The sequence below is a fragment of the Mustela lutreola genome, chromosome 1, assembly GCF_030435805.1.
Source record: "Mustela lutreola isolate mMusLut2 chromosome 1, mMusLut2.pri, whole genome shotgun sequence".
Lineage (NCBI taxonomy): Eukaryota > Metazoa > Chordata > Mammalia > Carnivora > Mustelidae > Mustela > Mustela lutreola.
In genome coordinates this window covers 136,221,277-136,244,132 of record NC_081290.1, presented here as the reverse complement: position 1 = coordinate 136,244,132, position 22,856 = coordinate 136,221,277, and the positions used below count along the sequence as shown (strand labels likewise).

At 33.6% G+C, this 22,856-nt stretch overlaps 1 protein-coding gene across 2 annotated transcripts in view; it reads right to left on the bottom strand.

The window, feature by feature from the left end:
• The window catches only part of TLL1 (tolloid like 1), a 212,914-nt gene that overhangs the window by 112,475 nt on the left and 77,583 nt on the right, over positions 1-22,856 (bottom strand). For both annotated transcript variants that reach the window (XM_059174740.1, XM_059174750.1), the window contains 4 exons: positions 13,230-13,337; positions 11,002-11,082; positions 9,383-9,535; positions 8,756-8,873 (listed from right to left, as the gene is read on the bottom strand). In XM_059174740.1, the coding sequence (XP_059030723.1) occupies positions 8,756-8,873; positions 9,383-9,535; positions 11,002-11,082; positions 13,230-13,337 (460 nt within the window). The remainder of the gene's footprint in view (positions 1-8,755; positions 8,874-9,382; positions 9,536-11,001; positions 11,083-13,229; positions 13,338-22,856) is intronic.

Genomic DNA, 22,856 nt, shown 5'->3' with positions numbered 1-22,856 from the left:
AGTCAGATAAGTGCCTGACTCTTGGTTTTGGCTCAGATCATGATCTCAGAGTTGTGAGATCGAGCCCCATGACAGGCTCCAAGTTTAGTGCAGAATCTGCTTGAGATTCTCTCTCTCACCCTCTCCCTCTACCCCTCACCCCCACACACTCTCTCTCAAGGAAAAAAAAAAAAAAAAAAATGAAAGAGTGAGAGAAAGAAAAGAAAAAGAAAAAAGAACAAAAGAAAGGAAGATGGCTCATCAAAAAAGGAGTTATTTTCCTATTCATGGTAGAATTTATTTTGAAGAAGAAAACTTTTAAAAGAATGAATTAATGGAAGAAAACTAGTTTCTAAAGGTCAATTTTATAAAGTTAATAGCTAACTGGTGAAGAAAAATCAATAACTGGTAGAATTATGAGATTTGCAAATATCAATAAAATTATATCTAAAACTTTAATAATTAAGGTTTACATTAAAGTAGGTTATATATAGGAATTACCGCTTGAGACGGCAATAGAGGGAAGTAAATAATTGGTCTTCAATAGTTGGGAATTGTGATGCACAAGACACCAAACACTGAGGAAATTTCCAAAAATTAATTGCCCAAATATTAAAAGGAAATTTCACAAATTTTCAGTTTCCAGAGTAAGTATATTTGATAATCCTTTTAATGGTTTTCAAATATAAACATTTGTCATTCCAATTATTTCTGTAGACTTTAAATGCCTAAAACATTTTAACCTACACCATACACATTTTTATGATCTATTATAACAGTTAATGAAACTTAATAAATTAGTAATAGAAAAAAAGAATAACCAATAGGGAAAAAATCAGGAAATTCTGGTTTTGTCCCCATTTTTCATACTATTTTTCAATCTATACACAAATATTTACTACATATACAAATAGTAAGGTATTTTATGTAGAAAAACACAAAATTTGCAAATTTTTGAGAAATTTAAACTGAACAATTTGCTACCATAGAGCAACGATAGTTAAACTGAAATATTTGATGACCACACAGCAACTAAATTATACACACTGAGTCATTCTTACTGGTTACCTTCAAAGAAGAAACTTTGTAAATCAAAATCTGGGAGATAGTCAAGCAATGTTGTCAAATTATTTAATTTAAAACACTTTTTTAAAGCATAATTTCACCCATAGCAATTTCCAATAAATAAGATGGATTCTATAACAGAAATCAAAAATATATTTTCCACTGACTTTTATAATGATCCTATAAAAGAAGGAAAACTGTGGTGCTTTGATTCCTATGGTTCTAGGAAGAGAATAATTCTGGATGCACAGATGAATAAATAACTAAATATATGCACATATAATTAGGTATGGAATGAAAGGGTAATATGTGAGGTTTATAAAAATGTAGTTTAAACATGTCTAGGTATTATCTTAGTTTCAGATATCGCTCAGGTTGATGCCCTTTCATTGTATACAGCTTTTAATTTATTTATTTGTAATTTGTGTGCTGCTTTTAAAGCTTGACCACTATAAGATCAGTCCTCTTAGGAAAAACTTTCACCACACCTCTACCTAAGCCACAGAAAATAATCAGTTAATCTAAACCTGCTATTCCTTACTTTTGCCTCAGACTGGAGGCCCACCTTTGGATTCTGCCTATTAGATAATCCATCATGACATCCACAAAGATGTCCTCCCCACATCAGTCTTTTCTCAACACTAAGGTAATTTAAAAATTTGAAGTCATATCATGACTCTTCTCTACCCAATATTATCCAATGGTTATATGGCAAATTGTGTCAATGTTCAAAAATACTTATTACCCCTTCAGGAAGATTATCATGCTTCTTTACTCCACTAAAGCTGAGTTTGGTCATGTGACTTGCTCCAGATACTGTCATGTGAGCACGAACTTTTATGTAATCTCTGGAGAGAATCTCTAATAGTCAGTATGTTTGGCAATATTGTCTCTGTTTCATCTGCCACAACTGTGATGTTCTAAAGAGAGGTTCCTCTGTCAGACTGAATTCTAAAGTGCTAACTCTGGAGAGAGACACAGCCAACCAGTGATGGACAGGCAGTATAAACAATGAATAGGTGCTTGTTATTCAAGGCCACTGGGATTGAAGGGTCATGTATTAAATGACATAAATCATGTCAGCTGACTAATACAAGGTTTCTTTTTTACTCAGAGGAAAATATGAAGTACTCACAAATATATGTAAGATCCCACACAATCTTCACACACAAATGTCTTACCACCCAGTCCCATCTCTTACTACCATTCTGCAATTACTCCTCCTGGGCTATGCAGTGTCCTGGTTGTGCCCTCAGCATACAGACATGCTCTTGTTTTAAAGCCTTTTTCCTGGCTAAGTACTTCTTCTACTGGGAACTCTGTTCTCCCACATGGCCATATGGCTCATTTCATATTCTTTTTCAAGTTTTTGTGCAAATACCTTTCTATCTCATTTATATTGCCTTCCTTTTTGTCCTAGAACTTATAGTCTATTAATACATTTTATATTTCATTGATTTTCCTGGTTTTTTCCTGACTCCCAGTTCTAGAATGTAAGCTATTTGTGGGCAGACAACTTACATGCTTTGTATACTGATATTTCTAGTCCCTAAATTATAGTCAGGCACATAGTATAGCTCACCAGATACAGAGAACAGATTGATAGTTGCAAGCACTTGGGGTAGGAGGTGGTTGGGTGGGCCAAAGAAGGAGGTCAAAAAGTTCAAACTTCCAGTTATAAGTGTTGAGGAGGTAATGTACAATATGGTGACTAAAGTTAATACTGTATCATATATTTGAAGCTGCAAAAAGAGCAGATCTGAAAATTCTCATCACTAGAAATAAAAGTGTTGCAACTACGGGAGGTGATGACGATTAACTAAATTTATTGTGGGAATCATTTCACAAAATATGCATATATCAACCCATCACAGTATACACCTTAAATAAATACAGTGTTCCATGTCATTTATATTATAATAAAGCTGGAAAAAGATCATTTTTGAAATAAATAAATTAATTAATATTTGCTGGAAGAACAGATCTCAAAAGTGCAGGAATGAACTAAGACTCTGGTGGTGAGTGAGAAGCATCCAAAGCAGTGGTGAAGATGTCTATGACAAGGGGTTAAACATGCTCCTCCTGAGATACCTCCCTCTACCTGGCTCTCCACTTTTTCCACTGGTGTGATTCTATAAATTATCTAATAATCCAATGAGTCATTTTTTTTTCTGCTTAAATTAACCAGCCTCTGTTATTTGCAAGCAAGAATCCTGGCTAGCACACCTCCTCGGCCTAACTGTAAACTTCCTAGAAAGGAAAACACCTCACACTCAACAGTATAGTCCCCAAAATTAATACAGTACATGGCACAAAATGAAAATTCAATAGATAAGGATGAATAAGTGTCTGTTGCCATAATCTAAGCACTAAACTGACCAAAGTTAAGTACAATTTAAAATAAAAAATAGTTAAATTAACTTAACCCTAAGTTTATTTGCTTGGTTAGTTATTTTTACAGAATCATTAAAAATTAGTGGGTAGGAAAAAGGTAAGATTTTTCAAGAAACTATCTAGGAAAAGATAGAGGATATTCATGGATTAAAGACCTAAATGTGAGAACTGAAACCATAAAAATCTTAGAGGAGAATATGGGCAGTAACTCTTTGACATTGGCTATAGCAACATTTTTCTAGACATGTCTCCTGAGGCAAAGGAAACAAAAGCAAAAATAAACTAGTGGGACTACAACAAAATAAAAAGATTTTGCACAGTGAAGGAAACAGTCAACAAAACTAAAAGGCAACCTACTGAATGGGAGAAGATATTTGCAAATGACTTATCCAATAAAGGGCTACATTCTAAAATATATAAGAATTTATAAAACTCAACACCATAAAGAAAAAAAAAAATCTAATTTAAAAATGGGTAGAAGCATGAACAGACATTTATCCAAAGAAGACACTCAGAGAGCCAACAGACACATGAAAATATTTCATCACTCACCATCAGAAAAGTACAAATCAAAACTAGAATGAGATATCACCTCATACCTGTCAGAATAGCTAAAATCAACAACACAAGAAACAAGAAGTATTGGAGAGGATGTGGAGAAAAAGTAATCCTCATTCACTGTTGGTGGGAAGGCAAACTGGTGTGGCCACTCTGGAAAACAGTATGGAGGTTCCTCAAGAAATTAAAAATGGAACTACCCTACAATGCAATAACTGCACTACTTATTTGCCCAAAGAATACAATATCACTAATTCAAAGGGATACATGCTTCTCTGTGTTTACAGCAGCATTATTTAGAAAATGATAGCCAAGATATGGAAGCAGCCAAGTGTCCATTGACTAATCAATGGATAAACAAGTTGTGGTATGTGTACACAATGGAATACTATTCAGCCATTAAAAAAGAATGAAATTTTGCTATTTACAATAACATGAATGGAGCTAGTGAGCATTATGCTAAGTGATATAAGTCAGTCAAAGAAAGACAAATACTGTATGATTTCACTCACATGTGGAATTTTGGAACAAAACAAATGAGGAAAGAGAGAGAGAGAAAAACCAATAACAGACTCAACTATAGTGAACAAACTGATGGTTACCAGAGGGAAAGAGGGTAGGGATTGGGTTAAGTAGGTGATGCAAATTAAGGAGGGCACTAGAGATGAGAACCAGGTGATGTATGGAATTGTGTAATCACTATTAGTGATTACATTAGTGAAACTAATGTAACACTGTAAAAAAATAAAATAAAATAAGTAGAGGATATTCAGCAATATAAAGTTGTACAATAGACAAATTCAGCTATATAAATTTCTGACTTACAAAGAAATAAATCAAACAAGTTTTTATAAAGTGATCTCATATTTTGCTGATAATGATTACTTATCTTGTACAATATATGCCACTGATGACAATATTCATTGAAAAAAATCTTTATAGTTAAGTTAAACTTTTTGCCAATATATGGAGAGTTAAAGTACATGCCCCCTGAAGATGGATCAAAAATATCACACGCTAAAAAGTTCTGACCTCGACCTTGTTTTTAATTTTTTAATTTTATCATTTTCTTATTTACCAAAGACTTGATATGGAATTAGGCACCCAATAAATATTTATTGCATAAAAGCTGTTCTAGTAGAATAAGGTGGGAAATACAATGTTCTAAATGGTACAAAAGTGGCTCCATATTTAATAATTCTCCTATAAATATGGAGGACATTATTTTAGCTTTTTTTTTTTTAAAAAAAACTACAATAGCTACAAATGGCCTTAGTGGGTAAGCTAAAATAAAAAATGATAAAAGTGAGGGACAGTCTATATGGCTCAGTCAGTTAGGCACCCAGCTCTTGATTTCTGCTTAGGTCATGATCCCAGGGTCATGAGATAGAGCCCCACGTCAGGCTCTATGCTCTGTGTGGAGTCTGCTTGGGATGCTCTCTTCCTCTCTCTCTGCCCCACTTCCTGCTTGTGCTCTCTCTCCATCTATAAATAAATAAATAAACTCTTCCCTCAAAAAAGAGTGAAAATGATATAAAGTGGTAAGTTGTGTTTGCCTACCATCTTACAAGCCAGAAATAGAACTGGCAAATGTTGCCATCAATATCAACGGCACTACCTTACAGGCTTTTCATGTTCAATGGAGATTTATACTAGATATTATTAAATGCAACAGCTCTTATTAGATAAAGGACAGAATACCAAAGTCCAATAGGAGTGTTATGTGTTTGACTTGACATAGATCTTATTGCAGTGGCCCTCATGTTTTGTGTAATATCAACTGTCAAACTCTTTAATAATTTTGATTAATTTTTATAAGATGTAAATGCAGCATTATCATAGAAAAAAATCCCCGTAATGATAAAATAACTGTTCCATGAAACTATGGCCAGTAATGGTAATTCCAAATGAAATTTAGAAGTCACAAAATGGTTAGAATGATTAGCAAGACAATGATCAATTCCTATAAAATGTATCATCCTTCCTATCATTGAAAATACAATATAAGGAAATTGAGTACAAAACAAATCACCAAATGCACATTATTGCTATAGCAGTCACATAATATTATATATTATATGTATATATAAATACTCAAAAGTTTGATTTCAGTAGTATAATTACAGATTTAAGGATCTGAGGGGAATTCACAAGTTCAGTTTCCATTTCTCTAAAATCATTTAAGTCATCGTTAAAGTACATGCTCTTCAACACCTCTTAAAGTTCTTACATTCTTTTCTTTTAGGATTACATACAATGTGCTTCAGCTGATGTGTAAATTGTCCAATATTTTCTTGATCGGGACACCTGGGTGGCTCAGTGGGTTAGGCCTCTGCCTTTGGCTCGGGTCATGATTCAGAGTCCTGGGATCAGCCCGTGTCTGGCTGTCTGTTCAGCAGGGAGCCTGCTTCCCCTTCTCTCTCTCTGCCTGCCTCTCTGTCTACTTGTGATCTCTCTCTCTCTCTCTCTCTGTCCAAATAAATAAATAAAATCTTTAAAAAAAGTCTTTTCTTGATCACCTATCTATAAAGCAGTGCACCAGATATTCTGAGATATGAAGGGATAAGCAACCTATCATCACAGATGAAGGCAGACATATGAACCAACAGTGGAAATGTGTAATATAATACTAATATAATACAGCTGAAGGTAGAGCAAAGTCACACTGAGGGCGGCTCAGAAATGTGAACCACTTCCATGATAACAATGGAAGCAAAGACACTACAAGGAAGCAGAAAAGCACAAGCAAATGCATGAAAAAATGATAGTGAATGGGGAAAAATAATCTAGTAGAATAAAACAAGTAAAATGAAAAATTTTGAAAAAAAAATCAAATTAATGAAAGAAACTGAGTATAAATACAAATTTGTTACAAACAAATTTATCAATAAAGTAATGAATGCCAATGTTTTGTTTGTATTGGCTCCACAAAATTGAAGATAAAGGAAAGATGTATTGATTTGAACACATTATGTATTTAAAAATATGTAAGCTGAGCTGTATCCATTCCTATTAGATAACCAAGAGGAAGGAAGGACAGTATAGATTTGAATGTTTTAAATATTAGATATCAAGAACTAGGAGGCATTTCAAATGTAACCAAAGCTTGTCAAGCTAAAATTTAGTGATTTAGAAGAAAACATTACTCGAACATGTCAAAGCTAAAAAATTATGACATTATCCAAAACAATATAGAAAGGTAACCATGTATAATTTTTCTTAATGCCACTCAGATATGGTCAAAATTAAAATCCATTACTTTTTAAGTGAAGTTAAATGTTCTATGAATATGTGGTAGAACAAAGCCAGATGACACAATCCTCCCCCAATACCTAGTGACATATATATTTTGTCCCAGAAAAAAATATATGTCATTGGGGCAAGAATTCTTTCCTCCAAAGGAATGAAGCATTTATTTTTATTTCCATGTAAAAACTACACTAGAGGGTATTCAAATAGTTTGAGCTGATTAGAGAAAATTCCTCTTTGCAGAGGATTCCAGCTAATAAATGTAAAAGGACTAAAAGGAAAGAACAACATTAGAAAATCACTATTTTGCAATGATGGGAACTTTTACAATGGAGGGACTGGCCCATTACCACTGGAATCCAGCGATCAACAGCAACATCGCTAAGTGCTAAGCCACGTGCCTCCGGCAGGCATGCCATGCCAAGGAGGCAGCAAATCCTATCAAGTATTCTTCCCGAACAAGCAAAAGTTCAATGTGAATTTCATCAAATATTTAAATGTAAGTTCTGACTAACTGGAGATCGAGGGAAGATAAGTTTGAGACCTTTCACAGTAGAAAGTCTTTAAGTATACAGTGTTGCTTGGAGAACTGCTATTACTGTAACTTGGCTAGATTATGGGATGTGGTGGCAGAAGAGGCTGCACATGGAAGTTGTGGTAAGTTCATGGCATTCTTTAAATGTTACAGCAAGGAATTTGGATTTTATTCTCAGGCTAACATTTCCCAAAATGTGTTCCGGGATACTGATATATGTTCTTCACTCTTAAAAGAGTGGCATGGATGTTCCGTTTTTTAAATAAGTTTAAAAATCACTGTTATATTCTCTTCGATGGGTTGAATATTCATAATGTTCATTAGCACATTGCTGCTGAAGTATCTACTGAAATTTAACACAGCATTTCACAACTTACGGAACAGTTGTTTCGGGGAGTATTTATCATCCTGTAAGAAGCCAATCTAGAAAGCAGCACTCTACGAGGAAGCATTGAAGGATCTCAAAGAGGGTGGTGTCTTGCTCTGATCGATATTCTTTGAAGATAATTCTAGGGGCAGTAAATTGATGAGGGAATACAGTCGAGCATTTGGAATAGGTCAGTTGTGACATGACGAAGACACAAATGGACTGAGGCACTGACATGCGACGGAGGTAGAAATCAAAAGATACAGTGAATATCAATAGAATCTTATTGCATAGATCTTAGAGAGAGCACAAGAGAATCCCAGACAATATTATTGAAGTCACTAATTCAGATGAGTGGGACAGTGGCAATGCCATTGTTATAGTTGCAACATTAAGAGAAGTATTTGATGTGGTGGAGAAGTACACTTGGGGTAGATGTACACAGGTCTATGATCAAAGACTATATTTATTTAAAATATATTTTTTATGTAAAATTCACAGTCTTATGGGAAAATGTTAACTAGGCAAATACTAAGAAATAAATCCTACTTCAGGATTTTCTTTTTCCCCTTCTACACTTGCTTAAGTCATTCCCTAGTTCTACTTACCCACAAGGTCTATATGTGAATACAATGTAACTCTCTTCATCACTTCTTTCAATAAAAGTCACGCATGTGTGCTTTTCCCAGTGCCTCATGGCCTGCTTGAACATGGCTCGCTGACTGCCTGGAAAAATGGCAGGATATTAATAAAATAAAATGGCTGCTTTGGGGAGCAGTGCTTCTCCATCCTGGGTCTGGCTGGGCAGTTCAGATGCCATCACTCTCATCAACCAACAATTATTAGCCTAGAGCACCACAGGTGACCACTCTTAAGAATGGACACTCACCTTATAATCAGAAGGTTCAAGCTCACTATCCGTACAGATATGGGTGTACAAGGCTTTCTCAACAAGACATACATTCTTCCTGATAGTTGAAGAGAAATCAGCTTCCTGACATGATGGGCATATTTGCAAGGCAGTTTAAAAACCGGAACAGTAATTTAGACTCTTAGAACTCAAGACTAAACATATTTTTCAACTTCAAAGACTTTCTAAACCAACAACCAAGAAGAGTGAAGTATTTCTGATGTTCGATTTAATACTATATTCTACATATTAATATTCTGGAGCAATACACACTTAATCTCTATAATATTTCCTTATAAAAATAAACACTCCGGGAATATCTTACCAGTGAAGTTGCCTCCTATAACATAAGGAATAACACCTCCAGGCCATATTCTTTCGGTTCTTGACGTCGCAGCTCTGGGAACTCGATTTTTCTCATTTTGCCCTGAGAATTTTAGAGGTACTTTTCCTTTAACTGTGCTGTTTTGCTCCAAGCCTACAGTGACATTTAAAACATTCTGTGAAACAGAAGTCCTTGGTCAGGGAATCTTAAAAGACTAAGTTAAAATGTCTTATTTACATATTTGTGTAAATATGCCTGAAGTCAAAATGCACTAAAGAAAAACTTCATTTATATTACATACTTGCAAAAGTATTAAAATATTGAAGTACTTGATGTCAAAGCACTATTTCTTAATGCTCTATGAGCAAATTTTTATGAATTCCCATACAATAGCCTACAGCGGATAGATGTCAGGCAGACTGGTAGGCCACAAAAGATAATTTTATTTATTTTAATTTACTAGTTCACTGCCAATTCACCACCAGATGATAAGTAGACATTGTTTGAAAAGTTACAAGATATTCAAAACTCTTCTTAACTCTTGCTAAATCCTTTATTCTTTTAAAGCAGGACTGATATTCCACAGTACAGCCTAAAATTATGAAAATTACAGAGAGGATAAATGAAATACTGTGGTTTCAGCCTCCTGGGACACTGGTATATCTCTGTTCTAATTTCCTCTGGATTCAGATCCAGGTGATTTAGCACGATTTAGAGATCAGTACACAATGTGAATAGGCCAACATAAAATGTGGCCTATTCCTGGAGCAGCTTTCAAGTCTGTAATCATTAATCTTCTTGGTGGCCTTTCAAAATGTTTTTACTATTTTTGTTTTTCCTAAATTTGCATTATTCTTCATTCTTATTCATCTATCACTGTTGATCCAAATATCCCACTATTGGAATACACTTCAGACACAACAAACATTGAATGCATGCCCCCTGTTTCCACATCCCTAACAGGTCTATCTTTTAATACCCTGAGACAAAGCACCTTCGCTTGGGAAAATTATTCCTTCAAAGTGTGTACTGTCAATTATTTAAGTAATAATTCACCAATTTAAAAAATATTAGGACACACTTTGAACAGAAAACTTTTAAACACTCTGCAATCTATAAATAGTGTAAAACAAATTCGATACTGTGAGTATTAACTAATTTTGAAACCAGAAAGCTATTTTCTATGTATACTTCTGGAAGGGTCAAACATTTTAAATTCATTTTTTAAGCTAACAAATCAGTTTGTCAATTTACTTTACATGGGATATATTTCAAAACAGTCATGACATTTTTTTGATTTGATTAAAACTGATGTAGTTCCGTGCTTGATAAAACACCTTCGTGTGATACATACTGCACCAGAAGTAAATATCACAAGCAAAATAACCCCCCAATGCGTTTTGTAATGAGAAGCAGAAAATAAGATAAGGAAACATTTCAGCTGTCCCAAATTAAATTCTAAAAAACTGACATTAAACAACAGCTAACAAAAATGAATAAAGGACTCCTCAGCATATACCCTTTTCATCCTTTGCATATTAATGACAAACTGAACTGCAATTAGTATAATATTTACTGTACATCAAGTCAAGTGTCTGCAACTTTAAACATTGTTATACCAGAGCCAATTCTTCTTATCCTGTCTATAAGCTGGTAGAGGGCCCCTCGTTTCTTTGACATACCATGGTCTCCAAATCCACCTTAAGAATAAAAGAAAATAGTTAGGTTAAACTCATTGCCTGTTAAATCTCTTCTAAATAAACCATACCAACAGACTACAGTGATTTCTCTTTAAGGCATCTTTTTTATAATGTGGTCTTAGAACATTAGAGTCATGAATATCCATAAATCTTAGAAGAGTGTAAACATTCTACAAACACAATTTTGGTAACTAAAAACAAGTGGGTGCGGTGATCCACAGAGCAATCTAGGTGACTTTATTCGGACATCGTGACAACTAAGTCATCTATTGATAATCTGGAACATTTTTCTTCTCTGTGACCTTGACATCACATCATGTTATATAGGATGATAGCAAGTTGTTCTGCCCTGTTGATTACATCCCAGCTATTTCTCCAATGTAAACCGAATATTTTCAGAAGCCAAATCAGCAAATGGAAATAAAAACATTAGAAGAGCAAATGTATAGTACAAGTCTTGCTCCAAAGTTGTGATCAATTTTGAGATTTTTAAAAGCATATCGTATTTTATAATATATTCAAATACAATTTGAAAATAAGTTTTGAAAATCTATTAAAAAATAACACATAATTATAGAAAATAACAGAAAAATAACACATAATTACAGAAATCCAAAAGGATGTTAAGCGGCAAAATATGTTCTGTTAATCTATGTTATCTATGTTATCGGCATATAAAAACCGACGTAAAGAATTTTATAGCTCAAAAGGTAGAAAAGGAGGTCAGGATAAGAAAATACGTCCTTCTGCAGTTTCACCAACTGGAAAAAGATTAGAAAAGGCAGATTTCCTGTCGTAAGTCAGAAACCAGAGCATCTGAGGAAAATCCAAGTCCTCTGATTCTCATTCCAGACCTTTAATAAAATGCTTTCCCAATTTTATCTCCTGTTTTCCTTTCTTTTTCGAATCTTCAATAGACAAATAACAAGAAGGTGTCACCGAGCAAACCACCAATATAACCACTAATGGTATTGAACAACTGCAGATGAATTTATACCACGGGAGTATGGTTCCTGAGTCTCTGTGGGCGAAGACAACGAAAGGGCCAGAAAGCCATAAAGACAACAAACTGTTCTTGCACCTTGATCTCTCTCTTTCCAAAATATTTTTTCCCCTTTGAAATTAATACCAAAACTTATTTACCTAGATTAAAGCTAGTAAAAACCAAAAACAATCACAAAAAACCATTATAATATAATCCTTCTAAAGCAAAAAATCAATTACGTCCTTATAAGGCAAGCAAGTTAGAGTGCCTATTCACTGACTAATAATGTGCTTGATTATTTGCATTACATGGTCACATTTTTGTTGTGCTACTTGAGAAAAATTTTTGAAATTTTTTCATTGAACATTTTAGGAAGATGAGGTAATATTTCAATGTATTCATTCCCAAGTAGTTATAAGAAACATTTTAAAGAATGGCATTTATATGTTTGAAATGACAATTATGTAACAATTGTACTTCATATTAGATAGAGTCTGAACCATATATAAATAGATCTAGAAGAAGGTTAATTATGAGAAAAAGAAATGTCTTAGTTAATATTAAGGTAATAATAGGGCTAAGAGTAATTATAGAATTTTCAAAAAGCAATGTTTCAAGACCACTAAAGGCAGTAATGCCTTTAAAATTTAGCAATTTTTAAAAATTTTTATAGAAATTGAAATTATAAAAAATTCTATGTAGGTAATTCATTAACATAGAAAAAATGATAAAATAAGTGGTTATTTCTTACATACTTTAAAAACAAACTGCAAATATACAAACTAAGTAAATACTTATGGGAAAGGCTATACAATTTGAAATAAGAAAATAAGAAAAAAAATTGATTTGATCTCCTCACTTATAAGTCATAATAATATTAGTAGCATCTCTTCATGGGATTATTATGCACATCCAAAGAGTTACTATCTGCAAAACACTTAAACCAGGCCTGGTACCTTGTAAACATTACAAACTGTCAAAGAAATTAACTAATAAAATTAAAACTATGAACAAAATCTAAATTTCCAAATAGGTTTGTTTATGTTTAGGAAATCAAAGTTGATAAGCAGGACATTAAAAGTGACCCAAAGAATACTTATAGCATTTCAAGAGTATTTTTTCTCCAAAGTGAACACAAATTCAATCAAATAATCAACCATACCTGTGGTATGTCCAAGTCCAAAGGGGTTCTGTGTAAGGTCAATTGTCCTATCAATTTGAAAGATACTTAAGTCTTCATCATCTAAGGCAATATCACCCCAAAACACAGCTAAAAAAGAAAAGTTCAATTAAAATGTAAAATATTTAAGAGCAAAGTCAAAGCACACAAAGCTAATTAGAAAAATATTGCTAAAAATATGGAAATGCAGTCCATATAGACAGGTGTTTCAGAAAGTAATTGTATAACTGAGTATAATATTGGATCTTTTCACTATAATATGAACCACATGCAGAAGGGTATTACCTGTGTTTTACAGGAGGGTTTAAGTTATTTCTTTGAATGAAATGGTCACGATTTATGGGGGAATCTAAAGAAAGTGAATTCACTAATCATGGCTAATTTGCAAGTAAATGAAAATCTGATAAGCATTCTTGAATTCACAGTGGAGGCCTGTGACCAGCAGCAGGACTTCACTGACAAGTAGAAGGAGACTTAGTAGCAGCTTAATATTGTACTGTTATAGAAACATATTCATCACATTTTTATACAATTATACACACTTTCTCTAAAGATGGCATTGCTTCTGAATTTCTGTAAAAGCTATAAATAATTACCAAAAATAATATTTAATTCAACATTTATTTAGTCAATGACTAGGTGCTACACCTTTGACATTTAATGATAAAACTGTCCATATTTTCAGGAGCTTCAAAATCATTGCCCCAAATCCTGAAAACCCTCTGACTCTGTCCGCTGCACCCAGTCTTTTATGCTACCTAATAAAACACAGCTCTATAAACCAGTGTGGAAAGAAATGAGATAATTTCTTTAAAATCAGTATGTAAATTTTTCTTTTAAGGTCAGAAATATACAGTAACATAACAAAAAAAATTCCTTCCTTTTTGAGTCCAAAACTAATCAATCTCTTAGTGCTGCTGGTTGTCAAAATATAGTAACTTTAGAAACAGCAAATTTAAAAGAGATAATAAATTAATCATGAGATAGTAAAACACTGACAGATGCCTTGGAAATTCTGGGATATCTGTTTCATGATACAGGTTTACAAATTTTCTTTTACAAAAGTTTCTTCAAATTTTTCTTTTGCAAACCCAAGAGAGGAGGAAAATACATTAAAATTTTAGGAAATGATGAAATTCATACGTTTCAAATCACTGTCTTTTAGTAGATTTAAACCTTAATATTTAGGAATTTTAGCTATAAAAAGTTAATAAAATTAATTTATGGAATTGAGATTTCAATTTTGAAAGCTATACTTTAGGTTCTGGTCAAAAGTTTATTATGTAAAATTATTTACCCAGTTTAATTCCCTCATAAAAAATGACATGAGATAAGAAAGTTAGATTTATGTGTAAATCTAGAAAGGAAGAAAATAGAAGTTAGTTTAAGGTGAATTATCAGTTCACCATAAGGAAAAATATTCATTAAAATTAGAAATCTCTCATCAACTCTTCTCTTCCGCCTGACTGTCAATGAAACGGCAGTCTGTGGAACCAGAGAGAGGCTTGCTGTCTTTTACTGTCATAGAGACAAAGACATGAAAGGTCGGTAGAACAGTTTACAACACTGGGTAAGAGGCTGGTCTTGATGCCTGAAATTGAAGCCAGATTCTAATCAGCTTCTGTAGCAGACACTGTTGATGCTCCACTGGCCCTAAAGCCAGACATCTCAAGAAATAGATGGCCTGCCTAAATTAAAAAAAAAAAAAAAAAAAAAGCACTTTTATAAAAGCCTCATTAGTTTTCATAAAAATAAATTTTGCCCTTTTCTCCCAAGATTTTACACTTTAAGGTTGAATTCAAGTTTGCTAGTTACTGAAATCGTCCATCATCTGTGTTTACTAGGCAAACAGGGGAGGGCACTGACTGGCAGTGACTGAGCCTCACTCTTCCTTAGTGCTAGGGGCATCTGGAGACAGGGAAACAGTGTTACTCTAACACATTATCACCTCGAATAGGGATCCCAATGGATCGGGTTAAAATGCAGGCTCTGATACAGTCAGTCTGGAGAGAGGCCTCAGATTCTACTTTTTTTTTTAAAGGTTTTAATGATTTATTATTTGACAGAGACAGAGAGAGACAGTGAGAGAGGGAAAACAAGCAGGGGGAGTGGGAGAGGAAGAAGCAAGCCTCCAGTAAAACAGGGAGCCCGGTATCGATCACAGTACCCTGAGATCATGACCTCAGCTGAAGTCAGATGCTTAACAACTGAGCCACCCAGGTGCCCCAGATTCTACATTTTTAACAAGCTGCCACTACTGCAAATAATTGTCATTGTCATCATCATCTTTATTAGCATTTTTTTTTTGCAAGGATAAACTTTTGCTTCTCTCTGAACCAGCTGGTTAAATTGAAAACTGAGGCACTCAACCAAACAAAACGCAGTTTGTCCATATTCCATTTACATAATAAAGTAGTATGAGTAAAATAAAACCCAAATGTGTTTTAGATTTTTATTTTCTTGTAACAACTTTTCACATGCAATAGGATTCATGTCTTGATGGATGGATTATATCAAAAACAGAACAGCAGTCCAAGGATATAACACTTCACAGAAGCAAAAACACTACTTCTGGGGAGGAGAAAAGGCATAAGGCCAGATGGTTATTAAAAGGAGAGAAAACTGTTCTAAAATACATACACCCATTTTTTTTTTTTTTAAATCTACTGTTATCTTTCCTGAACTAAAAAGCTTCAGAATGGTTGTGTCAGTTCTCAACACACCAGGAACTATTTCAGGAGAAAACCAAATATTTCTTTGAGAACAAGCCATAGTGAGTGACAAAGCCAGACCTGATAGGCTGCAGGCCAAGAGATCTTTAAATTTTGATACTATCGATAGAAAAAAAAAAAAAAAAAAAAAGGAAAAAAAAAAGCCATCTTAAAATTACAACCTATCACACAGTTATATATTTTTTTTATTTTTTTAAAGATTTTATTTATTTATTTGATAGACAGAGATCACAAGCAGGCAGAGAAGAGGGCAGAGAGAGATGGGAAGCAGGCTCCCCGCTGAGCAGAGAGCCCGATGTGGGGCTCGATCCCAGGATCCTGAGATCATGACCTGAGCCGAAGGCAGAGGCTTTAACCCACTGAGCCACCCAGGCGCCCCATCACACAGTTTTAAATGCAAAATTTCTTTCTTCATATACTGCACACATTTGAGGGTTTCCTTCATTCATCTTCTGCTTAAATATAAGTGTCTTATTTATTTTTACATGCTGAAGTACTTTTCTTATGCCCTGGTAGAGCAAACTGGACCACACACTCTATATTACATGGATTTAGAATTTGCATTATAATCTAACACATATTTATTATTTAGTATCCAAGATATTTGAAATTCTCAAATCCACTTTGGAGGTTTTTTTTTTTTTTTCTTTATGGTATTTTCGATTTGTTTTGCATCAGAAAAAGCCCACAAAAATTAGAAATAGTTTAAAAGAGTATGAATTATTACTCATTAGGCCCATTTAATGCAGTGATTTGAGGTTGGGGATATCAGAACTGAAAGCAATACAGGAAACGGGTTATAGATGATAACACTAAGGAAATGCTCAAGTGCAATTAGAATATTTACTATCTGTTTGGAATCCTGCTTGGATTCCTATGGTCAAAAATGGGGTTGGAGCTAACCAACAGGCCAAAATAAAATGTCAAGAAGAACAATTTTTAAACTACATGGAAAACCACAGGTATTGTTTTTCTTCTGAAGGCTATTTGCATTCATTGTACAATTTTTTTTTAAATCAAAGACCAAGAAAGACAAATAGCCTTTATTGCAGTAGATAAACACATTTTATAGAAGAATGTATGGTAAGAATGAACAATCCAAGATCATAATTCCCTACACTGTAACTTTAAGTGATAGTTCTTCCACCCATTCAAGGCTCCCAAGTGATCTTTAGCCTTTCCATTTTGAAGGTTGAATCCAGCAACTAGGCTTAAGGAGGCTTCGAGCTTGTGATATCCTAAAAGCTGTATGCAAAAAATACGTATGAGCTTATATACCCAGTCACAACATGGTTTGCAGGACAAAAGTCCACTATAGGTTGTCAGAAAGGATCACACAAAGTAAAGAGCCTCTATTTTTGCCAAAAGCAAAGCCTTTCAATCCACTCAGGAGAAAATGCTTGCAAACTAAATACCTTCACAAAAATGAATACATTCACGTGACACTCATGTGAATTCATGCTAATGTGTCTGATAGCAGGTTACTACTGGATAGCATACCATAACAAACAAAGGGATAGAGTCTCCTCAGACATTACTTATAGAAATCCCTTCCAGAAACCCTTCTTTCCAACTAATCTGGTATCACCTCTGCTTCCGTGTCCTGCCTGTGCTTCTGTTAGTAATAGAGCAAGACACAAGATTTCATACCATGTTTTCAACAGCCTAATTCTTCAATATAATTTTGAAAATACTGACCACAGGCAGCATAAGTTGCTCATCTTTAAACTCTCCCTGCCAAAGTGCCTGACAAAAAGGAGGTCCTCGATATATGTTTTGAGACACAAAAAAATGTGAATGAGAAAATACCCTGGCTAGGTGTATAAATTGTGTATGACAAAAATAAGGCTAACCATGCTATATGCTTCACGGATTTTGCCCTAAGACCCAAAACACAAGATATTCACCATTCTAAGGAATATTTCAATAATTTCGGTCTAGAGTGGATTATTGTTAGATACTCAACAAAAACTTTTTTAAAAAGCAACTGCCTTTCTTTTTTATTTCAGGAGTGTATATTATGAAGTGTAGTTATGGGAAATGTGTCCGCTTTTCTCTAAACATCATACTGATATGCTCAGGAAATACAGACTGAACCAACAGATCAGATATCTTGAGATTTATGAGATTTGAAGAGATAACACAAAGATTCAACAATAGCCAAGAGCACTCGCTTCTTACATTGTTTCCATATACAGTTTAAACTTTCTGCTTTTATTGATATTGGATTTAGGGAGGAAGAATGATGTCATGTGAAGGCCTGACAAGGCTGCTTTGGCTGCTCTACCCTACAATAAAGGCTTAGGAAAAATTTCCTCAGACAAGGACAACAATGAAGGCTCAAAAGTCAACTATTTTTACTTGATTGACAACCACTAAGCAAATTCCCAAGGAAAAGTAAGATTTGGCAAAAGTTCTAATTATACATTTCGGAGACAGTGTTATAATAAAGGGAAAACAATTTGGTGGCATTTCAAATGTACAGAATAAATTGTGCCCCAAAATGACACACATGAAAGCTAAGTTCCAAGTTTGGTAAACAATTATCTTTAAAGTCCTGATACTACATAAAAATAAGTAAATACATATTTTTATACAGACTTTCAGAATTACTCTTCAAAAAAAAATTAGGATGAGAATATTTTTATGTAGCATATTTCCTTCTTAAATTTCTAATAATAAAAAAGAGTATTTGCAGTCCAATTATTGTAATGAATGTTTGTAAGAAAACAGCACATGCAATGTTTTATTTAAAATAATTTATAGGGTTTTTTTTTTTTTTCCCAAGTTCTGCATTTTCACTTCTACCAAAACTATCCCATAAACTGAGCAAAGTCTTCTAATTTGCAACTAAAGAGTATTCATGCAGGGGCACCTGAGTGGCTCAGTCCTTAAGCATCTCCCTTTGGCTCAGGTCATGATCCCAGGGTCCTGGGATCTAGTTGGGCATTGGGCTCCCGGCTCAGCGGGATGCCTGCCTCCTCTCCCACTCCCCCTGCTCTATCCCTCTCTCTATCTCTTTCTGTGTCAAATAAATAAATAAAATCTTAAAAAAAAAAAAAGGGGGGTGTTCATGCAGTGAAATACAAATGATGAGTTAAATAAAAGGTTTACTTATTCTTGCCTCATAAACTAGATTGAAAAGAGTCTCTGGACAACATGACTCTTATCTTGCCATTTTGCCATTTCAAGATGACTTTTTGAAAGGAGGAGATGTGGTGAGGTATAAAAAGCTAGATACTGTTTGGATTATTGATCATAAAAAAGAAAACTGTCCAAACATCCTCCAAATTAAAAGTTCCCTTCAAAGAACACAAAACTGCTGTTAGAGTTCAAACAATCTTCTTCAACTACTTCCAAAATCAGGAAATAATATACCATCTCAATATGAATTCAACTGTTCAACTGGAATGCAAAACAAGCATATACACATACACACACACATATATACCATGCTAGAACAAGGAATATTTCTCCAGAAAATGGCGACATTTGACAATCAAGTCATTTTCCATGATACTCTTGTGTTCCAAGACAAATCTAGATTGATCAACGGATTATGAACACAGAATACAAGGAGCAAGTCATCTTTTTTAAATCTTTTTGTTTGTTTGTTTTAATGCAATTTTACATTATGGATATGACTAAATGTTAAATTTTCAAATAAACATCTTTCTTTTTAAGTCAGAAAACAAGATTTTTCTCATAACAAAAGATCCATTGAAATACCATATCAATCTGCATTTATAGCCCACAATGCCCATGGATAGGATTTCTCAGAACATTTTTAAAATATCACCCATACCACAAATATTCATTCTGAACTCTTTGTCTCAAAAGAGAAAACATCGACAGAAAAGTACTTTGTGATCAAACAATGTAAAAATCAGTATTGAAACTTTTTTTTACATATGGCCTAATAATTTGTTACAAGCTTTAGGAAAACAATTTATTGCAGTTTCTAGGTTTTTAAAAACTCCCATTCTTAAATTGCTCAAATAAGGAATATATATTCAACCGCTACCAAGATTTGGTTTATTTATGTTTCCCACATCATACATCTTGTAACAACAGAGTAAACACTTGTTTTTTTCTTCCCTCAGGCTTGTAATTGTTTACACTTGTGGCCACTTGTGTTGGAGTCAACCCTGATACTTTTTTCTTAATTAAGTTTGTTTACTTTTTAAATATTGACACTAGCTCTTGAAGTAAATCTTGGTGTCTTTCTGGAAGTAAGACTTCATGCAAATTTGCTGTTTTCTGTATTCTATGTTTTATTCACTGGCTGGTCATCCCTTCACACAAACAGAATCTTTTTTCCCACTTTTTTCCATTTTTATTTAGTCTACTGTTAGGAAAGGTTAAGAGAGGAAATGTTGCATTCCAACCTTTCTGGTTCTTCGTATAAGATTTCCTTTTGAGCACAAGTCCAAGGCTAGGTTTTCTCTTTGGTTAATATCCCCCACTGCAAACCCATAGAAAAAACATGTGCTCAGTGAAATAAACTTTACAAAATTTCAAAGTTCATTGACATCCTAAAAACTTTGCTCCACGTAGTGATTTCTGTTTCTTTCTTCAATAGTCCCAGCAACTTTAAATAATTGGGAAGATAAGTAAAGGAAACTTTATTCACACCAAAACAAGCAAAAATTGAAAAAACAATGAAATATCCTGTCAACATTATTTTCAACATTCAAAATTTTTACTTTAAAAGATCTACAAAGTGTCAGTATCTTATACTAATATTAAATGTGTAGTGCTTAATATCAATAAACTACCCTCATCAACACTTTATTCCATTCAAGTCTTAGAAACCCCTAGATATTGATTCATATTACTAAACCTGCTGATAGAATTTACTATTTTAAAAACTTACCATTCCCTGTTGCCCATTATATAATATCTACTTTTTACTTTAAGTAGCAGTTTATTAGTACTGACCTTAGGATATCTGTTAGAGTTACAAGATTCTGAGTCAGAAGCATCACCTATCTAAAAATTTCAGGTTGAGGCCATGACTGACTCATCTTAACCATGTGAAGCTTTCAAACTGGGAATGAAGAAATAGGTGATTCCTTTTATTTTCAGATTTGCAGAAACACGGATGTTACTTGCATGGCCTTATGGAGCTAATATATGTAACTGAAAAATGTTCTCTACAAAGCAAGTGTTTACCAAGAGAAATGGAGTTGATCATGACTTGTGTATGGAAAAGGATAAACTCACCTAAGACTCTGCTTACCTAGCTGCAATATTAATGTCACTGAGTAATCTGCCTGTAATGTTTCAAGCCTTGTTTGAGATAATAAAGTAAAAGAAAACAGATGTTGAAATACAAACAGAAATCCAGGCACATTAGGTAAATAGAATCTTTATAAATGCCAGGAAAACTTTTCCTTAATTATATCATTTTTTAAACTTAAATATTTAAAACAAGTATAAATTTTAGCTAATAGATATAATTAGAAATTTGGGCATTAAATCCCCAATCTGTCTGTAGTATTACTGATGAAATAAGTTTTTTAAAAAAGAATAAATTACAAGCTCTTAAAAAACTGCCAAATACATATCACAAACAAAAATTAAATATTCAGTATTGACCAACAAAATCCAGTGGTATAAAAAAAGAAACCAATATATTAATTCACTTTAAAAGCTGTTGGAGCCTTATAAAATAAACCAATCTCTAAAAAATAAAAGGAATTTTAAAAGGGTCTTAGAGAAACCCTCTGAAAGGATTAATATGTTTGAAAACTAATGCTTAAAATCCATTTTTTTTCTTGAATTTCATTAGTGATCTCTCATGAAGTAACAAATGAATGACTATTAGAGCTACTGTTTGGGAGAAAAAAGTAAAAGTAATTTAAGTATGCAGCCAACTGTAATGATGGACTGTCATTCAGGGATACTCAGCGAGTTAAAGCTAAAGGTGTAGAACTGGGAAAACTGATACTGTGAGCAGCAGCTAGGGCGATGTGACTAATTCTGGGAGTTTTATCTATTTTTAATATTCCTTGCAATGATGCAAAGTGACCCTTAGGTATTAAGCCTACTAATTTTTTTTAATAGTAAAATGAAAAAATAGAAGGCTAACTAGTCAATTTAGAGTTGTCTTGAAATGGTTGTTAAAAGAACCTACCTGATATACTAAATTATTTTTCCTGCTTTATTGAAATATCACTGACTATATATAAAACTGTGTAGTTTGTGTACAATGTAGTGATTTTATATATGTTAACACATGCATCATCTCATATAGTTATAAATTTTGTGTGTGTTGTGAGAACTTTTAAAACATACTCTTTTAGCAACTTTCATTATACAATATAATACTGTTAGAAGTCACCATGCTGTGATGTGCTAAATTATTAATCCCTAAAGAAAGAGATTTTTGCCTTATTTATTTTTGAATTCCCAATACCTAGCACACTATCAAGACAAAAGAGAAGTTCAATAAATTAATAATAAAGATGTCTCATAATTGTTAAACATTATAAAAATAATATATCCACATATTTCCCAGCTGTGACCACTAACGTCTAGAGGGAAGGAAAAAAATGAATGACCAACACAGTGATAATAAACAACACTAGCACCCAGGAAAAGTTCCCAGTAAAGAAATCAGAGTTCTTTGAAACAAATGACTGATTCTAAGTTTTAGTTAGGAAGTGAGTAAGATGAGCCTGGATTATGCTATAAACCAGAGAGCAATGAAGCTACCAAAGATAAAAGGGCCATGATAAAGGATTCAGGAACAACTGAACAAGCTTCCACAGGCCAAAATTGAGACAGTTTGAACACTGATAAGGATAAGCAACGATCATACTGAACAGTGAGTCCATTAGTTCATAATGCTAAAAAAAAAATTGATCACCTT